The sequence below is a fragment of the Garra rufa genome, chromosome 4 (assembly GCF_049309525.1).
Source record: "Garra rufa chromosome 4, GarRuf1.0, whole genome shotgun sequence".
NCBI classification, from domain to species: Eukaryota; Metazoa; Chordata; class Actinopteri; order Cypriniformes; family Cyprinidae; genus Garra; species Garra rufa.
In genome coordinates, this window is record NC_133364.1 from 43,481,987 (window position 1) to 43,506,740 (window position 24,754).

Here is a 24,754-nt window from a genome sequence, read left to right on the forward strand (position 1 = left end):
TAGAGTTACCTTAAATGAGATGATCAACAGCTGAATCGTATCTGGATTCTGGAACTATGGACTCGCACTGATGATGTAACGTAAGGTAGGCACGCCCACAGCGGGTTATGATTGGTCGATCGACAGGCTCAAATCTGATTGGCTAAAGTGTACGAGTAACCCGCGTGGGAGGAGTTCGCTGCCAGGAAAGTCTCAAAAACACACACGTAAAAAAGGCTATTCGTACATTCACAGTCCGGGATACACTCGTGATTTTTAAACATTCAAAATTGTTGTACACAGTTGTAAATCTGTGAATTGTGTTTTGCAATTTATGAAACGTATTTTATGAATTTATATATATATTTTTTTTGCACATGAACTGGTTTTTTGTGAATATTTTTTTTCGTGCACGTGAATTGGGACACGCATGTGTGCATCGTGTCTTTTGCGTGAATTATTAATGAGACTAATTTGCTTCCATACTGGAAGCACCTCTTTTAGTAGATCAGATGGAATAAGGTCTAACATGCATGTTGTAGGTTTAGATGATTTAACAAATTTATACAATTCTTCCTCTCCTATAATAGAGAATGCATTGAAATGTTCCTCAGGAGATCTATAGCATACCTGATGTGATACTGTAGTGGGCAGCTGTATGGTTACAATTTTATCTCTAATAGTGTCAATCTTGGAAGTAAAGTAGTTCATAAAGTCATTACTGCTGTGCTGTTGGGAAATGTCTGCATCTGTTGCTGCTTTATTTTCCATTAATTTACCACTGTATTGATTAGATACCTAGGGTTATGTTTGTTTTCTTCTAAAAGAGACAAAAAGTAGTCCAATCTGGCAGTTTTTAATGGTTTTCTATAAGATAAATTACATTCACGCCAAGCAGTATGAAAAACCTCTAGTTTTGTTTTCCTCCAGCTGCATTCCATTTTCCGTGCTGCTCTCTTTAGAGAGCGAGTGTGATCGTTATACCATCGTGTCGCACTGTTTTTCTTAATCATTCTTAAGCGCACTGGAGCAACCGTATCTAACATGAAAAGAGAGAGTCCATAGTGACTATTACATCGAGTTTTCTGAGTAATTGAATATGCTGAGCAATTCAGAAAAGTAGAGTTCCGTTCAGATGATGGTTCTACTGTACTTGTAGCAAAGAGCTGAATTTACAGCGCGCATCTAGGTTATGATCAGTGATCATATCATTTTCAAAAAGTGCTTTCATAGAAAGGGACCTGATATTCAGTAAGTCAAGCTTTATCACTTGTTTCTCTGTATTATATACATTTTTTATTTGTCGAACATCAAGTTAATTTTTACTCTTAATTTGGTTTGGGTGTTTTTTGTATTTTCTAACTGGGGGAACAGACACATTCTCTAAAGTGTGATATCTAGGTAAAAGGATCTCTATGTGCAGAGAATTAACTGATTTCTGTGACGTGAGGCAGCTAGCAGATGGTTGGTTTAGCCAGTCTGTCTGCTTCCTGACCTGGGCCCTAGTTAGCCAAATACAAACTCTAAGACTATGTGCCACATATACACAACAGGCATATGCAGCCGGAGGACTGGGCAACTAATGCTGTTAAACTAACCTGGCCCGAGGAAGGCTAACCGTCAGGCTAAGCTGAGTCCTGTTTTCCTCAGAATTACTAAACTACTATTATATTGTGTCAGCGCTTGTTTACTTGTGTGAACCTTGTCCACTCCTGACAACAAAATGGATGTTTGTATGACTTTCTAACATTTACATATTCTTATGAAGAATATAACCTGAGGAAACCACAACATCTCAAATGTAAATATATTTGCCATGGTGGATCAATTTGATGTATAATTGACATTAAGGACTGCTTAAGAAGCGTGCACATCAAATTATCTCGACTCACTGAACCTGGGTCAAACTAGTGAGATTACTAGTTTATTAGTCACTAATAACCTAACTTAAATGGTAATTTATGATACAATTTTAACCCTGATTGATTTGTTAGATTTTTTTCAGGTCACGTTTTGGACTTAAATCCCAGGTTTTCTGAGCGTCTTTTTTGAAACAGCCCTCAGAGCTCGACATTAAGACTTGATATGTGCTTGTTCCTCGGACATCATCAGCTATTTCAGCCAAGGCTCCAAAAAGTATCAAACATTTTTTTTAAAATAATTTGCATAGCAATGTGATGTTTTAAGCATGCAGACGATCTGATGAAGAGCCTGCGTGCTTGATACGTCACACGCTATGCAATATGAGAAATATGTAAGAAATAAACATTAAACGTTTTAGAATAAAATAAATATAACAGTAGTTCAAACCAATAAGTGTTAAGATGTACCCAGAAAGTAATTTCCCATTGTAACTTTTAGGCCCATTTCACACTGCTAACGTGAGCAGTGCATATTTTTTTTGGCAAACAAATGAGTGAATTCACACCGGCAGCAGGAACAGCGCGTGAGTGTCAAGCAGAAGGGACATGCTCAAATAAAGGGACAGTACACTTTTGATGGCCAAAATAAATATAATTTCGCACAAAAAAAAGATGTATAAAATGCATAGAACAAGCTTAAAATGCACATATAAAATGCATGTCTTGTGAGTTTAACAAGAATCGGCTACAGAAGATATAAATGTGTTTTTAATTATTCAGTTTGGGTGCAAGCATGGTGTATTAAAAAAATAAAAAATAGCCAGAAAATTTCAAAATGTTTTACGGATTTTTTTTTTTACTTTTATTTATTTTTATTTTTTTGCCTTGATAAAAAGCTTTAAAAAGTTTTATTTTCATTCATATGCAGCTTTATGATCAGGGGAGCACAACGTAACACTTTTTACATTTCTCAGTTTGTATAAATGTTGTTTGTCTAGTACAAATATGTCGCTTTGTTTCATAATAATAATAAGTTTTTTTTTTTTTGGTAATTACCCTAAAAAGAAACAAAGTGAAGTGTGACAACATGCCAAGCGGGTGGGATACAATGTAACATGTGAGGAGCACGTTGTAACATCACTAAATGACAGCTTAAAATGTTATCTGATCGAAATATACACAACAAAGTAAAATATTTGTTCAATAAAATATCCACACTAATACATATCCATTTGAAGGCAAAGAGGACCTAACAATAGGGCTGCACGATTAACCTTTATCGCATCGATATTGAGGTTTTAAATCCAGCGATAACCTAACCTCAGGACGCTGAGGTTTTTTCCCCGCCTCTGACATTTGAATGACAAACCTATTAGCCAATCAAAATGGTCGAATCTTACGTTCCGAAATGGCAATGGAAACAAGGTTGTACACAGTGCACCGGCTTTCTATCAGCAGCAAAGCAGCTAATTCATAGTTTTACATTACATCATATCTGTCCCAAATCTTTGTTAATGTTCATAAAGACTTGACCCTGGAAGATTAAGGATTGTGCATTTAAGCGAGACTTTTGTATTTCTGTAGCTCTAATAAAGTCTGTATGCTTCATATAGAGATATAATGTATGTTTTAGCCTTTTCTTCAGGCCGCGGAAGCATGGCAGTTACGCTCTTTATTTGACAATGCCAGTTTTCCTTGTTCTTATTTGATTTAAATAACTGATCAACAAAAATATGAATCAAAAATTAAGATAAAAATTATACAAAACGAAATTCGTTTAAAGGAGAACTCCGGTGTGATTTTGACCTAAAGTGTATTGAATCATGATACCGAGTGTAAACGTACCTTGCATATCTCATCTCGTCTTGTCCACTGCTGTCCGAAATCTGGGGTCAGTTAGCCGATGCTGACAGCAGGTTGTCAATGAGAGTCAACAGGGCATCGAAGAAGCCATGTAAATAAATCACTGTTTTACGCCATTTACGAGGCACAAAGTAGCTCCACACTTTATGGGTAGACTTCCAAGGGCCCTGACATTTAAAACGAGACATTGAGAACTCAGAAGAAGCACCGGTAGTTTATTTACGAAAAGATTTATACAGACAGTAACTGCAAGAAGTTTAGCGGCCGCCGCCATCTTGAATTTAGTCACGATAAGTCGAGTGTCGAGCACCAAGGAATTTATCAGGTTATCAACGTATCAGGTTGTAGTTTCCTTCGTGCTCGACACTCGACTTATCGTGACTAAATTTAAGATGGCGGCGGCCGCTAAACTTCTTGCAGTTACTGTCTGTATAAATCTACTTGTAAATAAACTACCGGTGCTTTTTCTGGTTTCTCAATGTCTCGTTTTAAATGTCAGGGCCCTTGGAAGTCTACCGATGAAGTGTGGAGCTACTTTGTGCCTCGTAAATGGCGTAAAACAGTGATTTATTTACATGGCTTCTTCGATGCCCTGTTGACTCTCATTGACCACCTGCTGTCAGCATCGGCTAACTGACCCCAGATTTCGGACAGCAGTGGACAAGACGAGATGAGATATGCAAGGTACGTTTACACTCGGTATCATGATTCAATACACTTTAGGTCAAAATCACACCGGACTTCTCCTTTAAGAAAGGATTTCCCACAAATAAAAACGTACGAAGTTGTCAAAAAATTGTGTCTGACCCTCTCCAATTCTCCCGGCTTATTGCAGTCCAATTCATACCACGTCGTCCTCTTTGACATTTACAAGTTACACAAACTTCTTTCGTAATAAACAAATAATATTAAAACAGAAAAAAATTCTTACATGGCTACAATATAATATCGCTCTTTCTCTTTTCGTTTGATCTGTTTAAACTAATCTTTGCCGCTTTTTTGATAATTCTTTTAGTAAACATTTGCCGGTTTGGTGATTAAATAAACAGTTTTAGACTTCCCCTTGAACTACACGCGACGCATCCTGTGTATGTGTGATACCTGCGCTGCGAGTTGTCCGCACAACGCAGCGCTGCACTTTTGGCCGGTTTCATTAAGGGTGGGTGAAAAATGGATTCTCCGATGCATCGCAATCCTCTTTTCAACGAGCTTGTGTTTTTTCCCCGCATATGGCACGTGTGCTTGCTAGAGACGCGGCGGGCTTCATTGCATAGAATTTGCACTTTGAGACATGTGCGCAATGCTTGACAGTGTATGCATCCACCCGCAGTGTTTTACTTTAGATATGCCTTCATTTCTGCCGTTTGTAATGCAGTACTATTAGATGCACAAAACTCGCGCACTGACAGACTTTCACTTTCACTTTCTCTTTGTGTTTGTTCATCCTAAAAAGCTCAATTGCAGATGCGGTTAAATGCACTTGCATTTTCTAATACCTTTATATGAAACTGATGTAAACACAGCCAGTTATGTTTAAAGAGCAGGACAAAACATCTGATATATCGAAATAGATCTGTGCATGCATTGAAGCCTGTTAAAGCAGCCACTGTCATATGTTACAGTCTATTGTTTTAAAAAGTAGCCTGCTTATATAAAAAAGATAAAGTGAATTCTGCACAAATTAAATTTAATATAAAATCTAATTAAATTTAATCTTAATTTTAAAATGGCAGTACTGACATACAGAGATTACAAATATAAACAAAAAGCATAGAAACTGCAATTTTACATATTGTTAAAATGTAAAGATTCCCACCCCTTTACAATGAGCCCATTTGTAACATCAACTAAGATTGATGAAAGCTGTAGAATAGAAGTGTTGTTCCTTGTTATAGTGTTAATTTCAACATTTACTGATATAGTGTTAAATTTTGAAGTTTATTTTGTTAACATTAATGAACTATAAAATAAGTTTAATGATCAATATATAATTCATATTAATATTTTTATTAATTTACAAAGTATGGTTTTGTACTTTTTTAAAAACTAGTAGAGCACTATTTTACTTTCCTTTCAGTATCCATTTTCAAAAACTATCGGTCGGTTAATCGTTATCGGCCAGTGTGGTCCAACCTTGCTATCGGTATCGGTAAAAACCAATATCGGTCGACCTCTAGTTTTTTTTAACCCTCTGTGTCGTAAAGTACCAACATATTTTATTCATAATTTTTGTTTTATGCACTTAATAGTATTGAACGCAAAAATCGAAAATCGCATCGCAATCGCAATATTTGTCAGAAAAACCGCAATTAGGTTTTTTCTCAAAATCGTGCAGCCCTACCTAACAACATGATGAAAGAAAACATGATGGGAGCTCCAGAGAGCAGCATGCTCATAATTGACCCTATAATGAGCACAGAGGCAGTCATCCGGGAGGCCATTTAGGAAAGGCCTAATACACCTGGTATGATTGTCTCACGAAGGCAAATGGAGGAGAGGACTTAACTCTCAGAGATGAGAGGGGGACCCACACACTTTTCCTGGCTTATAGGAGACCCTATAATTAACATTAAAAATTTTCTGAAGAAGGTTCTGAACCTTCTAAAGGTTTCCTTCAGAGATACAGTGATATAAAATATTGAACATGCACATGTACAGTGCTCACGTTTGTTCAACAAAGTCAAAGCCTTTTAGAAAATCTAGTTGTGGCGGTCAGTTTTAATATTGTGGTGAGTTGCCACAAATAAATCAATGTATGGGAAACACCAAAGCACAACAACCTCAGCCAAACTTATGCCAACTCAACACCTTAACCTTAAGTTGGGATAGAATTAAATGAATGCCAAAGCTCAGCCTTTTGTTTTCCGTACCCCTCCATCACCTCACGTACCCCAGTTTGAGAACCACTGGTTTATACCGTTCTCATGTTAAAATACAGTCCCTTGGTGTAAGTTTGACCTATGTCTCCTGAACAGTGGTCATCTATTTATTTATATGATAATATTGTTCCTATTTGAATTATTTTCTTCATTTCCTCTTTATCTGGTTATTTATTTTATATATTTTATTTATTTATATATATATATCCTTTTTCCCTTTTTTAACTTTAAACATATATAAACAAGATATAGAGTTGTACAACTTGTACATTACAATCTTACACCTCACATAATAACATCAGAGTTAACTTCAATGTTAATGCTGTTGTTTTGGCTTATTTTTTGTTTGTTGTTTTACTGTCAGACTTGCTTTATATTTACAGCACTGTTTTCAGCAGTAGCTAAATGTAATGACTCACATTTGAAGGTTTGCTTTGTGCATTTTCTTAGTACTTTTGCATAATTAGCCAAAGTGCTAGAAATCAATGTTTTTAATATTAGAAGCAGATATTAGGTTTAATGTTACAGACACAAATATATAAATATATATTTTTTGTTAAGGCTAATTCCATATTATTGTTACAACTTAAATGCATGATCTCATAATAACAAATGGCCAGTGTGAAAGCAGGATCTTCTCAGCTGCACTTGATAGACTAGCCTAGAATCTAGACGCGCCCCTAGCGGCAGCAAGTTACATTTGCTTCCAAGGTCGTCTAGTTACTCTCAATTCACTTAAGATTTCAAAAAAATCCAAGACATACCGGGCCAATCACGAGTCGGTGGGCGGGCTTAACATGACACCGACTGACCTGCGACCATAATGCTGCGTTCCAGGCAGGTTTTTTAACTGGTAAATCACCACTTAAAAGCACGACTCACGACTTTGTAGCGTTCCAGGCAAGTCACACCTAACTGCCTGGGCACATATGTGAACCTGGACCACAAAACCAGTCTTAAGTCGCTGGGGTATATTTGTAGCAATAGCCTGAAATACATTGCATGGGTCAAAATTTTAGATTTTTCTTTTATGCCAAAAATCATTAAGAAATTAAGTAAAGTTCATGTTCCATGAAGATTTTTTGTAAAATTCCTACTATAAACATATCAAAATGTAATTTTTGATTTGTAATATGCATTGTTAAGAACCTAATTTGGACAACTTTCAAGGTGATTTTCTCAGTCTTTTTGATTTTTTTGCATCCTCAGATTTCCGATTTCAAACAGATGTCTCTCGGCCAAATATTGTCCTATCCTAACAAACCATACATCAATAGAAAGCTTATTTATTGAGCTTTCATATGATGTATAAATCTCAGTTTTGACAAATTTAACCTTATGACTGGTTTTGTGGTCCAGGGTCACATATATGAATTATTATTATTTTTATGTTATTATTAATTTGATTGCAACGTTATATTGTCCTAGGCTCTATTTTTCCACAGTGCACTACCTGCATTAACACCGCACCCATTAGGGCTGACATTGTTGTTTCGCGGGCTATGTTACGTCAGAACGCGTAACTGGGAGTACTTCGATCTAGTACGAGTTCACGAGTGGCAAGTCACGGGTTTGACTGCCGTTCCAGTGCACTTTCACTGGTAGAAGGTTGGAAAAACACGGGTTACGGGTTTGTCTGGAACGCGGCATAAGTTCCATCAAGTTCCGTGTGATCTCAACACTTCTGTCAAATGTCAAAACATTTCTACACTCGTGTGATATTCCTGTAGTGACTTCAGCTTTGAGAATAAAAACCAACCTGTTTGTTCTTCAGTATCTTCATGTTTGACTCTGAATGCTTCTTCACTCATGTCTTCACTCTCCTCTTTAATAAACACCATCTTTGTTTGTTCCTCAGTATCTTCATGTTTCAATGTTTCTTCAATCTTCATGTCTTCACTCTCCTCTTTAATAAACACCATCTCTATAATAGTGTGTCACATGGATCTCTGTTGATTCTCCAGGAGCTTTTCTGTGTGTTTGAACACTTTGTCCTGTTTAAGATGAGAATAATTAATAGAAAGAAAAATCAATGCAAACTGAATCTCTATCTGTGTCTCAATCAGCTCCTAGTTCAGTAGTCAGTGCACTAGTAAGACAGTCAGAAACTTAATAGACTTATATAAAATGTATAAAATACACAAACTACCAAGAAAGTTCATATTTAGGCAGGCTATTTTTAATTTATAACTGGTATTCAATTATTTGTACATCATATTTAATACACTCTTTAATGAAATCATTCTCGGTTGTGATTCACTCGTTTGTGTTTGTTGTTGTCGTTTGTAGTCCGCGACCGCGTGCCGCTGAATCGAATCACTGAATCATTTCACAAATGATTCGGATTCTCAGTTTCTCTCATCACTTCTTATCATCACATTATTGATTCATGATATGATATATAGAGAGAAATGAGACGCACTTTCTCTGTTACTAACGATAACGTCTTCACTAACCCTAAAGCATTACAACGTTATATTTAATAAGGATGATTTATTTTACATAGCTTGTAAAAACGCTTCAATTGGTGCAAAAATATCCATTAGTTTAAAACTTTAAAACCACAAACCTTTCTTCAGGCGAATCACAGCCATAGACAGATGAGGAGCGAGGCGCAGCTTTATGACGTCACATCATTAGAGCAAAATAAAAGTCCCATTGGTGCACTGCTCTCTAGAGTCACAAATATATCATAGAAATGTTGTATATAGAATAGAATTTCGTACCCATATGATGATGCTTTTCTAAAGTTAATTACATCATAAATCTATTAATATTATTATCTTTTTTAACGTACATTTATAACACTTTGTTTTATGTTGATATACCTTGCCATTAAATTCACATTAAACCAGTTCATGCTGCTGAGTAACTGTTACAAAGGTTTCAGTGGTAATGTTCTTTTATGTAAGCAATTTTGTTTTAAATACATTTTTTTGTAGTGTAAAGGAATATGGTTCACTATTATCTTTTTTTTTCAGTTTCGTTAATTGGCAAAAATATGCCAAAATATTCAGTTCACTTCATATCTTCTTTTATTAACAGTGAAAAGTTTGGGTAATAAATACAAGACACAATAAACAGTTTATTAGGAATCACAGAGATCAGGGAAAGACACATTCACACACAACTCAAGTGTTCATTAGAATTAACAATCACAATAATTAAAGAGGCAGAAACACAGAGAGTATAACAGACAAAAGATGACTTTACATTTGTATTCACACACACCTAAAGCAAAAGAGATTCATTTACAACTGAATATTTCTGCTTAATTTCCTAAGCAATAATTTTATTTCAACCAATATAATTGTGTCTTTTGCAGTAATGATTGTCACACCTATGAACTGTCCTTGTTTTTTTTTTTTTTTTTTTTTTTTACAATGTGCTCCTTGTCCTTGTTTGTTCTGGTGTTCTCTAATGCCCATATTTGGTTTTCCTGTCCCTGTTTCCATTGTGTGGATCAGAAAGATAAATGGCATTTACGCTTTAAAATGAATGTATTTAGCTTTAGGAGTCTGTGAATATGAATGTAAAATTACGGTGACACATAAAAAATTAACACATTCCTTTAATTCAAATCCGTTAAAGGATTGTTAGGCTGCATTAATTAGGTCAACCGGAACTGAAAACACCTCACATTACATCTGATGCACTCGTTGCATCGTAAAAAGAATGGCATCTACGCTAATATTAGTCTGTTTCATTCTTATTCCGAGGTCACCGTAGCCACCAGACCCAGCCTGTATCCGGATCAGATGGTCACTGCAGTCCCCCGGATCCAGTCCGTACCCAGCTTAGATCATGGATCACCACCTGGAGATGACTTCAATAGCCATGGATGTCAACCAGATGAGCTCCAGAGACCGATCATCAATGAAGACTTTGCCAACCTTGATAGCCATCGGTGCTACACCACAGGATCCTGATGAGTTCTCTACAATGGGACATTGCTACAAACTGCTGGTTCCGTCTGGCCAGAGGAGAACTGGTCCCCCGACTGAGCCTGGTTTCTCCCAAGGTTTTTTTCTCCATCTCTGTCACCTGTGGAGTTTTGGTTCCTTGCCGCTGTCGCCTCTGGCTTGCTTAGTTGGGGACACTTTCCAGCGATACCGTATACTATTTGAACTGAACTGACGATGATATCACTGAATTCATTGATGAACTGCCTTTAACTAAAATGTATTATCTTCAATAATGCGTTACTTACACACTATTGTTCTGTTTAAATACTGTGCAGTTGCTTTGACACAATCTGTATTGTTACAAGCGCTCTATAAATAAAGGTGACTTGACTTGACTTGACAGACAAATGGACCACAGTCAACGGGTCTTGAACTACCGTCTGTCAAGAGCACGACGAGTTGTAGAAAATGCCTTCGGCATTCTTGCCAACAAGCTACGAGTTTTTAGGAGCACCATATGCTTGGAGCCAGACAAGGTAGTTAAAATAACTATGGCCTCCCTATGCATCCATAATTTCCTCCGTGAGCGCAGATCTGAGGCCTACACACCTCCAGCCCTTGCAGACTGGGAGATCAATGACCACAGCATAGTTGAAGGAAACTTGAGGATTCATGGAACAGGGTCTTTCCAACCAGTGGGTCATAGAGGGCAACGCAATGCATCTGTTGTGGCAAAAATGCAACGAAACCTTCTATGTGACTATTTTGTCTCACCTGCAGTTTGTGTTCCTTGGCAGGAAAAACACATTTATTGTTGTAAGGATGTCAGAGTATAATTTTTGCAGTGGAGAAAACACTGATTGTTTTGTTCTGTCAGATTTCATACTGTAGCAGATTGTTCTTTATTTTTTAAGAAAAGTGCTTTTTGTAATTAAAAAAACATGGTGGTTCTGTTATTGATCTTAGGCATTGGGCACATAATGCTTTGTATATACTATATCTACAGACCATATAACCTGTGTATAGTTTTACATCACTGTTTCAAATAGCATGTACAAACTCTGACTTTTTTTTTCTGTCAAACATTTATTGATAAAGTGCAAACCATATAAGTGCTATGCTTTTCAATAAAGTCCTGGGCTGCGTTTCCCGATAACGATTGATCTTAGCACTTAAGAGTGTTTTCTACGAGTCATTTGGCGAACGTCCGTTATTGTTTCACGTGCGTTTCCCAAAAATGCACTTAACACAATTGCACATAGCCCTGCTTTAAGTGCTACTTAGGAGTCGCTGTCCGTTGGTCAAGTGCTGAAACGTCACGCTGTAGAATGGCTCCTCATTGTTGCACATGCTGTTATAGCAATCCATATAATTTTTGATTTCCGATTCTTCTTCTACTTGTGTGAATGTGTATTCAACTCGAATAACATAAAAAGTCCTGTAATTTCTTCTTGAGCAAGTTTAAAAACATAAATTAACTGGAAATTTCGTACTGTAAAAAACAATGTCTTGCTCCAATCTGGCATAAAACAAATTCTAACAGTCCTTGCCGGAAAAGACATCAGCATCATTTTCGATATTTTTATGAAAGCTTAATTATTTAAGTAGAATTATTTATCAATTTCTTTATCAACAATTACTTATTTCACATCAAAATAAATAAATAAATAAGCTACATTTAATATATGTAAAAACTAAGAAAATACATTTTTCAAATATTATTTTAATGGAGGTGGAGCTACAAAAACATCATGTCCGCAAGAGCAATCAGGTTCACCTTCTATTGACAGACACTTACCATCTTGAAATCTAGTTCAATTAGATTTAAGTTTTTTTTTTTATATATAAATGTGCCTTAGAAAAAAACTTTACTGGGGTCCATCTTGAGACGAAACAAAGGGACTGATATATTTTAAGATCAGTCAGTGCAAGTGTCCTTCAGTTGAAAAAGCTCATTTTAGTCTGAATAGGCTTAAGCCTAGTCTGTGAAAAGAGGGGTATATATTTTACCTCAGCTTGAGTCTTGAGGGTGTGTGTGGCAATATAGTATTAGGGCCTATCTATTAGCCTATCCATATAGGTGCAGAAAAATGTTTAATGTGCACATTCTTTCTCAGCACTGTTTTAAATAAATGTACTCTCCATATACAGTACACTGTAACAAGATTACTGTGAAATTTACAGCAACTTACTGGCAGCAATTGGCAAGTAAGTTGCTGTAATATATTCCACAGTATGCTGACTGTAAATTTCATCACAGTAACTTACTGTACTACTGTAATTTTTATACAGGGAATATCACAGTACCATAATTGCATTCAGATTAATAGAATGCTCTTTTTGAATGAATTAATCATGAATAAATTAATTTTTAACAAAAAGTAATTAGTATACTGTACTATAATGAACATTACTGCTTTAATTGTGTGTAGTGTTACGACCCGTGGCTCAAAGGGAAGCAACAAAAGAGGGACGCACGGAAACATAAGGTCGAATTGGAAAAGGCTTTATTCAACTTAAACATAACTCACTGAAAAGAAACAACGAAACATAATTGTGACGCAGCCAAAGACTCATCCGGAGACGTTGGATCCATTTGCGACAATTTTATTGAAACACAACTGGTAAACAGGCAGGGGTCAACAACAGCAGACTGGTATAACGTAGGCAAACCGATCAGAGTAGTCAATGTCCGTGCACTAGGTCGGGGCAGGCGGCAGTCCAAAGGGTTAATCCGTAAAGCGAGCGAGGGGTCGAGAAAAGGCAGGCGGCAAGAGTTCACACAACGATATCCAGTCCGGTTGGCAACGAGATAACAGTCCGTGAAGAGAACGCTCAGGATTGCTAGCATGGCTTGACAAAACTTCGCGAATAACACACCAAACCGGCGCGCTATAAAATGGCGGATAACAGGAAGTGACCCGGAGGACCCGGAACCGGAAGTCAGGGTCCCAGGTACGGGGATGCTGGGAAGTGTAGTGTTAGAACTCCGGTGATGGTTCCCGCTGGCGGTGGTCGGAGGGAGCCACAGAGACCGCCTCTGTGACAATAATAATATTCCTGAATACGTCAGAATCAGTGTGTAGCGCAAGGTGCCTGAGTGCAACTTTGTAATGTACTGATGATGCAGTGTAAAAGGTGCTGAAATTAACCAAACTCCAACCAAATACAACCCCAAATCCAAAACCCAACTCCTGTTTGCCTCCGCTATCGCTCTTTTAAAGGAGCACTTGGAGCGCTGCGGCAGGTGCATTCAATCTGCAAATTGCCGCAAGTAGAACCGCCAATCACATCTCACAGGCTCAATGACGGAGACCGTCACACCCCTCCCCATAAGACAGGGACTCTGCAAAGAGACCTGCAACAAAATATAAAACATAAGTCACGTGATCTAAAAACAAAACAAAAAAAAAAAACAGCTCCCAGAACACCAGAAAAGAAAAATGCATTATGATGCATGTGAAATACGTGACAGCGCATCCGCTACCACGTTTTCTGATTTGACACGGACTTACTTTCGTTTTCATAATAAGGTTTTAATAGATACTATTGGCCAAGATACCATAACTTAATCTCCTGAGTCAAAGACTCTATATTCGACTGTTCGACCGTATAACCGCTTCATGTTTTGTTGACATTTCTGAAGACTTACTTTAGCAAGTTCCCTTGCCTGAACCAGTCGGTTCTTAATATGAGCAGAAACGTCCCGCTTTAAACGCGGGCAAAAAAAATATCGCAACAAGCGGTCATAAGTCTTTCGCCCACCTTGATGACCAGCTTGATCATGTGCAAATTCAATCACTGTACGTCGAAAATTATCAGGAACCACCACCTGGAAAATAGGATCTCCAACAAAGTCACCTTTGTGAGGAATCCATTTCCTCAACAACACTCCATCACTGACCACATACCCACGAGCAAGGTTACCCACTTCTGTTGGAGTAACAGCACTCTGGAACAGTACCTCCAAAGAGGAATCGCGTCGCTGCTCACTTCCAAGTTCCTCTGCTGACATAGGAAAAGACAGTGCAGACGCGTCAGGAATAAACAAATCAGTGCAGACTTTATTTGACTTAATTTCCTTTTGAAGAATCATTTCATCCTCCCGCTGCTTCATTGCACGAGTTACTACACAGGCGGCATCTTGACGGCGTTCAATTTCATTCTTATTTTCAAGAACTATCGAGAACAGTGAACTGTCAGCCCAAACACGCCCACCTACTAGTCCATTTCCCAAAATGATATGAACTCCTTCAATTGGTAACGCTGGCCGTACTCCAACTACCACATCGCCTTGAATCAACTCAGACTGAAGTTTCACTTTATGAAGAGGCACGGACAAAACATTCAGTCCTATTCCCTTGATCAACACGCTCTTACCAGTATGTGAGTGCGGAGAAAAAGGAAGAACAGACTCCAAAATGAACGAATCCATCGAACCAATGTCCCTTAATATTTTCACAGGAACTTTATTTTCCTCTCCTAAAGATACCCAACCTTCTGAAATAAAAGGCGCGTAAGAGGCCAAAAATTCACCCCCAAATGTCGGATTTTTTACTTCTTCAGACCGAGCTGATGACACGGAAACAACAGAGTTAACAAGTGAACATGACATGATTCGTTTATCTTTATTCTTAAGTACTGGACAGTCCAACTTCCAATGCCCCTTCTCCCGACAGTAATTGCATACACTGTAACCGATTTTTGTAATTTGAACAGTATTTTACTGTAATATCTACAGTAAGATACTGTAAAATGTATATACAGTATTTTACTGTAAACTGCAAAGGATTATGGGAAAATATGATCACTACTGTAATTCTCCACTACTGTAAATCCGTTTACAGTAGTGAACTTGCCCGCGAAAAATTGACCAATGGCAAGGGAGATTTTTTTTTCTCCTGTTGAGAGGAAGTGGCGGTAAAAAGGACAAAAGAGAAATGTTGCATCAATAACTCGACAAAAAGGTTAGTATATTATTTCTGTTTTATGAAAAACTGAACAATTGTTTTCACTTGTTAACAGCAAACTAACAATATTCATCGTGTTTTTCATGTCGGTAGCCTTTTTTTTCTGACTGACGGCCGGGGCGCCGCCATAACGGTGAAAACATGGACTGGTGAGTAAATTAAGGTGACCTATATTAGTCGAAATAAACTTTATTTAAACTGAGAAACTCGTTTGTATATTCGGCTGCCCTTTAATGCAAGTTAGTTCGTCTGACGAGCCCTTACTCAAGCTTAACAGCAAACTGAGGTGAAATACTGAGGTAAAGTGCGTTAAGCAACACCACTGTTTCTGTGGAGATTTTAAACTGTATTTTCAAGCCCTTCTTTTGTTTGTTATTTTCAAGTTTCTGGTCTGGATGTCGTCTGTAACGTCGGAGCGCGGAGGTGTATTTTGGATCTTCTTTTGTGAATGACTGCCATAGTATCGACGATAACATGAACTGGTAAGCTAATAATGTCAGTAAGCCGAAGTTGACAAACTTAACGTTAGTCACAGAGCAGCATAATATCTTTTAAACGCTGCCTCTTTATAGCTAGCAAGGTAATTCTCTTCAAATGATGTTTAAGTAAGAAATGTGTGTATGAATGTCGTAGGTAACTTTATAGACGGTCCCTTCAGTGACAGACGTGACATAAACAGCGCGCTAACATGAAACACTGAGGTAAAACTGAACACCGCGGTTAACTGCATCTTTTGTGTTTTATTTTCAAGTTTGTGGTCTCGTGGTCATGTCGTCTGCATCGGAGGTGTATTAGAGTCTTTTCTGGTGATTGCCGTCGTCGCGGTGCAAACAACAGGTGAGCTTCCCCTTTCATCAATTTAACTAAGTTAATGTTAACGTTACTAAATTAGCCAAATTAGCCACAGGCTGCTGTTCTCCACTGACTCGCAGAACAGGTTAACTTTTTAAAGAGAGTAACAAGCTAGCAATATATTAATATAGCAAGTTTTGCTAATAAATATGATAAATGCTTATTTTATTAAAAATGTAAATTTTATTACTGTACAGTAGTTGTCTTTTCTGATCATAAACTATAGTAACACTAAAAGGGTGTTGTGACACTGTCTGTTACAGGAGATTTCTCCAAGCACTAACTGGATGCTGACCATCAGATGCAGAATCATCATACAGCCAGCTGTCCATTTTACAGACATGCAGAATCAGGTAACCCAAAACACATTTTGTTTTACATTGCATTTACATTCATGCATTTTTCAGATGCTTTTATCCTAAGCAAGTTATATTGTATTTATATTGTTATTTATTGTATTTCGTAAGGTATTCATTTCCTGGGGGGTGTTCCATAAAACAAGTTTACCAAATAAGTCAGGCTTATTTCAGTTAGTCTGACTTATTTTGTGCCAAATCAAGTGACAATAAGTCAGACTAACTGAAATAAGCCTGGCTTATTTGGTAAACTTGTTTTATGGAACACCCCCCTGTGAATGTTTTTTATTACCATGTCTTGTCACATCAAGATTGAGTTTGCATGCGCATTAAAATTATTTCTATTAAACCAGCATTTAAACAGCAAAATGCAGCTGCTTCAGGTGTCTTTACCTTACTGTAACCTTTAAATTCATAATAGCAATCTTACCATCTGTCAAATTTAGATTATTGTTACTGTAAAGCAACAAATAGAGATTTTTTTAATCGTAGTAGGCTTATTATATGCACAGACTTTCTAGGAAACACACGTTTAGAATGTTTATATGAACAGATTAGTTAGCATTTAGCATGGTCTGTGGCAGACTTTACTAAGTGTCAGGGCAACAAAATTAGATAAACAAGAATGTAATATTAAGTCATTTAAATCATGAAGAAAATATTGTCTTTGTGCTCCATTTAGTAAAAACGGTTTTAAACAAAGCCATGTCTTGCGTCTCTGCACACAGCAGTGTTTAATTACTGAATGAATTTACCTTTTTTAAACACCTTGAATCAGTGATTCACTGGCCCATTCATAAAATTCTTTATAAAAAATTTCAATAAAAGGTTTCTTCAGTTTTTTTTCTTACTACAGCGTTCATATGTAGTATATAATAAAAATAAAAAAATGCATACAGCATCAAGTTCGACAGTTGAGGCAAATTCTATAAACACTGCTTTAAAAAAATCTTTTTTTTTTCTTGTGCTTGCAGGTTCGTTCAGACAGTCAATCTTTGTGGCAGCAAATGCATTGACAGTCACAGATCAGATGGACTTCTGGAAAGAGGGTGCAAACAACAAGCATCAGCCTGAATCCCATTCTGCTGTTTCTCATCAGAGAGCTTGTCAACTTTGACTCAAAATTACTAAAATTTAACACAACACAAACTCATTTTTACTGTATGATTTTATTTTATTTACACTACCAGACAAAGCTTTTGAACAGTAAGATTTTAAATGTTTTTAAAGTAGGTCTCTTCTGCTCACTAAGCCTGCATTTATTTGATCCAAAGTACAGCAAAAACAGTACACTTTTGAGCCGTTTTCTTTTTGAATATATTTTAAAATGTCATTAATTCAAAGCTGAATTTTTAGGATCATTACTGCAGTCACATGATCCTTCAGTAATCATTCTAATTATCTGATTTTCTGCTCAAAAACTATTATTATGATGTTGCTGAGATTAATATAATGCTAAAAACAGTGAAGTAGATTTTTTTCAGGTTTCTTTGATGAATAGAAGGTTCAGATAAACAGCATTTATCTGAAATAGAAATAGTTTGTAACATTATGAATGTCTTTATCATCACTTTTAATCAATTTAAGTCATCCTTGCTAAATAATATCTTTCTATTCATCAAAGAATCCTGAAAAATTTAAAAATTAAATAAAATATGTTTATCAGCGTACTAGAATGATTTCTGAAGGATCATGTGATACTGAAGACGAGTAATGATGCTGAAAATTTAGCTTTGATCAAAGGAATAAATTAAATTGTAAAACATATTCAAATAGCAGTTCATTTATATAATTTATCACAATTTTACTGCTTTTGCTGTAATTTGGATCAAATTAATGCAGGCTTGGTGTGCAGAAGAGAATTCTTTAAAAAAATCTTAGTGTTCAAAAACTTTTGACTGGTAGTGTACTTACTTATTTTTGCTTTTTAGTATGTGTATGTTTGCCATGATACAAAGTCTCCAGGGGACTGTGGTGATGCCCTTTTTTCTGCTGTATCCTAGAGGTCAACATTTGTAATTTGTACTTTTAAAAAGAAAATGTTCAACAAATAAAAAGAATATTATCAGAACTAATGCTTATGAGTTATTGTGATTTTTATGGGGTTGGGGTGGTAAAAATCTTAAAATACAGTGCTATACGACAATTGGATTGTTTTTACAGGTAAAAAAAAGTTTAAAATAAATGAAAATAAACTCTATAGTACTGATACTGTAATTGAAAATACAGTAAATACTGTAATTGAAGATACAGTAAAACACTGTAAATGAAATTACAATAAAAATACTGTAAATGAAATTACAGTAAAGGTCTTTTAGTATTGTAAATGCACTTACAGTAATAATACTGTAAACATTTTTACAGTAACTTACTGGCATCCAGCTGCCAGTAAGTTACTGTAAAATGTACAGCAAACTTTTTACAGTGTAGGTGTATTAGTTCTGATTGTTCATTAGCCTGGTAGCAGTGGGGAAAAAGCTATCCCTTAGTCGGCTAGTGTAGGATCGGATGCTGCAGAGGCTTCTTCCTGAGGGCAGCAGAGAGAGCAGTCTGTGGGACGGGTGGCTGGAGTCACTGATGATCCTCCTGGCTTTCCTTATATACCGCCTGATGTAGATGTCCTGAAGGGAGTGAAGATCACCCCCAACAAAGTGGCGGGCAGTTTGCAGAGCCTTTGCGGTTGACAGCGGTGCTGTTTCCAAACAGTCAGGATGCTCTCCACAGTGCAGGTGTAGAATGATCTGAGGATGCTGGAGCTCAATCTTAACTTCCTCAGCCGTCTCAAGAAGAGGCGTTGGTGTGTCTTCTTCAGCACTGCATCTGTGTGAGCGGACCATGTGAGATCCTCACTGATGTGAACACAGAGGAGCTTAAAGTTGTTAACCCGCTCCATACCTAAAGTTTGTTGTACTGAAGACAGTGAGTTGTGTGATTTGTAATATGCAACTGTGAACAAAGGCATATCATTAAAAAAAACTGTTATTGCACACTTTCTTGTACAATTAAAATGATAAATGTGGACTGACAAATTCAGATCCTCAATGAAATGACAATAAATGTCTGCAGGACCCTTTTTGAATGGAGAAATATTATGACAACAATGTTGAAAAACTGAAAAGTAAAAGAAAATTTGATAAATGTATGTTCCAATTTTATTACAATTTTGTCTTTTAAAATTACTCTTACTGCGTTTTATTAAGTACTTTTTTAAATGTAATGGATTTTTTGCATCAACTAGACTTTAGAAGATTTTACCTTTATTGTGGATATTTCTATACATCTATTAATTATTCAACAAGACTTTACAGCTTGACACATCAGAAAAGGAATAGAAGATGAGAAGTATCCAAATGAATGAGGGATCAAGAAACTGCATGTTAGATGAATCTGATCAGGAAGCAGGACCAGTAAAAAAAAGAAAAAGAAAAGAAAAAATAAACATCTGGGACTAATCAAGTTGATACTTACAATTAAAAGTGTGCTTCTCTAACCACCAAAAACCCAACCAAAAAACAACAGAAACAGAGACAATCTGAAAACAGAATTTCATGTAGAGATGTCAACATTCATTCAAAATGCCAGTGTAAGAATTCAGAAATGATCAACTAATAATAAATGAAAACTGTAGAAAATGACTGAGATTTCTTTGTTACCTCCTTATCTCTAACAAACCCAACACTTTCATATCCAATCATTGAATTTTGACAAAACCATATTTCACCTATTATCTTAAATAGTAATAGTAAGTGTCAGCTTAGAAAAGAAAAAAGATCTTCAATATACAAAACTAAAAATAAGACCATAACAAATCGTTAACACATTTATTATGCAGCTCAAACTATTATGGGTAGAATCTTTTTTTTTTCTCGAAGATCAAAAAGAGCTTCATTGCCAAGTAAGGAATTTGTTTTAGCGACAGTTTCCAGTGCAGAAGAGAATACAGACAACGCAAATACACTACTGCAGTGCAGACATACAGATATTACACAACAATATCTAGAATCTATTCTGATTCATCAACACAGTTTCACTGAAGATCCAATAAATACATAACCCCAGGATAGAGCGTCTGAGTGAATGTGGTTTGTTCTGTGTGGATGAGGCTCATTGTGTCAGAGACGCTGGAGAAGGACAGAGTTCACTATCATCCACATACACTCCTATTCTATGGCTGGACACTACAGACAGTTCAGCCCGTCTGTTATTATGAACAAATGAGCATCTAGAGGGAGAGCAGACCAAACTCCAGGATTGATCATTACGTCCAAACACACATTCATCACCCTCTCCTTTCCTGCTGATATGAGACTGATATCTCTACTAGGGGTTGACCGATTATCATCCCGACCGATTATTGGCGCCGATATTAAGCATTTTTACCATTATTGGAATGGGTGATTTTCAAAAAAAACGATTTAGCGATAAAAATAATTAAATTTTGAAATTTAATTTTGAAATGATTCTTAAAACTGTTAAATATAACAGTTTTAAGAATCCAGGCTTTCCGCACTGTAAGGCACACTGGATTATAAGGCGCATCTTCAATGAATGGCCTATTTTAACCCTTGAGCACGTACGATCACACCGGTGTGATTTGTCTTGGCTGGTCCCTATGCGTACGATCACACCGGTGGGATTCGAACGTTTGCCGCATCACGTCATCAGCTGCTGAATTCAAATCGGTTTTGGCGCGTTGGCTGGCTCTGAGCCAGATCGGACGTGTTGAGAGCTTGTCATATTATCACAACTATTCAGTGTTTTCAACCATATAATGCTTATTTTAGGTTTCAGACACTTAAATACACAAGTACTAGCAAAACCATACATTTATAGTTTATAAAATACACACTGATGTCTATGTAAGCGGCAATAATGATCTTACAAATATATTCTGACAACATATTTCGGGAGGAGAGGATGAATTTGCGTGTTGTGAATCCCACAGCTCGAATTCAGCGCGAACAAACATGGCGGCACCCATCACCCGGTACAGATTAACTAATGCGGTCATTAGAAAAGTGTTTGAACTTTTAAATACATTTACTTGCACATATTTTGAAATCTGAATATCAGTTATTTCATAATATAGTGAGCATGCTTGTGAATATTAATAATAAAAAAGGAAAAACGAAATAAAAGCGAAAGCTAAAAAAACTCACTCTTTGGGGTTAGATAGAATATTTTAAACTCACGTGTGAAAATTAAAACTGTTTTCATATATAAGGCGCATAGAATAGAAGAGGCAGTCGGGGACGCATTCTGATCGGATGTCTTCCATGTTTTTTTTTTATTAATAACCTCATTTGTAAAAAAATAACTTATTTGGTTAAAAGATAAATTAATGTTTTAATTAAAAAAGAAAAAATTAAAGAGTTAAAACTAATGGAAATGTGTAGACACATATCGTTTCAAAATATTGTTTATCGGTGCATTTGATCTGTAATAATCGGTATCGGCCGTGAAAAACACATCGGTCGACCCCTAATCTCTACACCAAACATCCCACTCCACTCAATCTCCCAGAAACTGCGTCCACAGACTCTCTCTCTACAAAACACCTGAAGATTACATCCAAGTAACTTACTGTATAACCCAGCGTTTCCCAACTCCAGATACAAAATATGCGGTGGGCTGAGGACTGGAGTAGGGAAACACTGGTATAACCAGCCCATCACAAGAATGCAGCTGTAAACAGAATAATCCAGATAATCTATTACAGGTGATCTAATATGAACCAGAGCTCAGAACTGTCCGTCTTGACTGTGTTTATTTCACTCCTCTCCTCATTTCAGCCGCCTACTCTCACCTATATTTCAGTCGAGGCGCATCTCAAGCGAGATCAAAGACGGATATCACATTATCACACTCACGTGCTGTTGCTAATAAACATTATATAATTTCTGCTGTTTTTATATGAAAATAAATTTGATGAATACCACATGGCTTTTTACACATGCGTCTCTCTTGTCTGTCTTTCTTTATCCAAAATGTATGCAGAAATTTACATTAACTTTTTTTATAATGGGACTTTGTATATAGATCCTTTTTTACATTTATGGGGTTCTCAGAAAATTAAATAGTCATAGTTTTGTAAACGTCTTTAGTGGTAAATGGAAACTTCCACAAATATGTTTTTGTGTCCTCATTTGCTCCAATAGCAAAATAAAAATAAAATCCCTGACAGTGTTTCAGTGACTGTCCAAAAGAGAAATAAATACCCAATTTTGAGTCGCTTTGGATAAATGTAAATGTAAATGTAAATGTAAATAAAAAAACAAACAAAATAGCAAGAGATTGATTACAGTAGTCAAAAGAGTGATGGATCAAATTTGCCATCACATTCTCTTTGTAACAACAGCATTAACTAGTTTTATGTGAATTTAATGGCAAGGTAAATGAAAAAAATAAACAGACAAAAGTATTCCTAGATTTACAATGTTAATAACTTTAGAAATGCATCATCATATGGGTACCAAATTCTATTCTATACAACATTTCTATTATATGTGTTTGTGATTCTAGAGAGCAGTACCAATGGGACTTTTATTTTGCTCTGGTGATGTGACGTGTTTCAGACGCGCAGTGCTCCTCATCTGTTGTGATTCATCTGCAAAAGGTTTGTAGTTTTGTGTTTTTATATAATGCAAACTGTTACATCAATTAAAGCTTTTTTTTCAAGCGATGTTAAATAAATGCAGTATTGTTAAATGTAACGTTGCAATGTTTTTTTTAGTGATGTAGATACTCAGCGTTAGCCTTCAATAACAGAGAAGTGCGTCTCAGTTCGCTCTCTATATCATGAATCAATCGTGTGATGATAAGAAGTGATGAGAGAAACTGAGAATCCGAATCATTTGAATCAAATCATTTGTGAAATGATTCAGTGATTCGATTCAGCGGCACGCGGACTACAAACGACAACAACAAACACAAACGAGTGAATCACAACCGAGAATGATTTCATGAGAGTGTAATATATTAGATATGAGCAAATAATTGAATACCAAATGTAAATAAAAAATAGCCTGCCTAAATATGAACGTTCTGTGTAATTTGTATATATCAAGTATTTCTTTCTATTAATTATTCTCATCTTAAACAGGACACGTGTTCAAATACACAAAAAACTCCTGGAGGATCAACAGAGATCCATGTGACACAATATTATAAAATGACATTTATTAAAGAGGAGAGTGAAGACATGAAGATTGAAGAAACATTGAAAGATGAAGATATTGAGGAACAAACAAAGATGGCATTTATTAAAGAGGAGAGTGAAGACATGAAGATTGAAGAGGTATTCAGAGTCAAACATGAAGATACTGAGGAACAAACAGGTTGGTTTTTTTCTCAAAGCTGAAATGAATTGTATTTATGAATAATGTCACAGGAGTGTAGAAATGTGGAGACATTTAACAGAAGTGTTGATCACATGACAAATACTAATACTGAATATCTTGCTTTCACGTGTGCATTTGTTATGATGTCACACATTAAGATTGTATTGAATATATATATATATATATATATATATATATATATATATATATATATATATATATATATATAAACCCAATATTTGGTTCTAATATTAAAACCATTTATTTCAAGCATTTGGCTAATTATGCAAAAGTAAGAAAATTACTCATTTTGTTATTTTGCACAAAAGCAAACCTTGAAATGTGAGTAGTCATATTTGGCTACTGCATGCTGTCTACATTTGTTCATTTAAAGTATTTGGTAAGCAAATAAAACAGCCAGGTTACATCTAAATGAATCCGCACACGACTGAAAACAGCCCTTTTGTTTTGAAATGTTCTCCATTCACACTGAAATGTCAGAAAACTTTAAATTCGCCTTACTGCGCATGCGTGAAACCTCATTAAAGCTCACAGAGATTATACAAATGGAATGGATTATACTTTTACATGCAGTTCTTCTAATAAGATCATTGAATTTACCAAAATAATATAAATATTTTTTGTTGTTATTTTTAGATCAAGACAATGGAGGACATACATAAAAACAGTACAAAATAGGAGAAAACAGTGCTATAAATATAAAGCAAACCGGTAATGAATGGCACAA

General features: G+C 36.1%; 1 protein-coding gene across 1 annotated transcript in view; it reads right to left on the bottom strand.

The window, feature by feature from the left end:
• Positions 1 to 8,571, bottom strand: part of LOC141334055 (uncharacterized) — a 17,646-nt gene extending 9,075 nt beyond the window's left edge. Inside the window, exon 1 of the mRNA XM_073839207.1 lies at positions 8,343 to 8,571. Within this exon, the coding sequence (XP_073695308.1) occupies positions 8,343 to 8,505 (163 nt within the window). The 5' untranslated portion in view covers positions 8,506 to 8,571. The remainder of the gene's footprint in view (positions 1 to 8,342) is intronic.
• Positions 8,572 to 24,754: the final 16,183 nt, after the last annotated feature.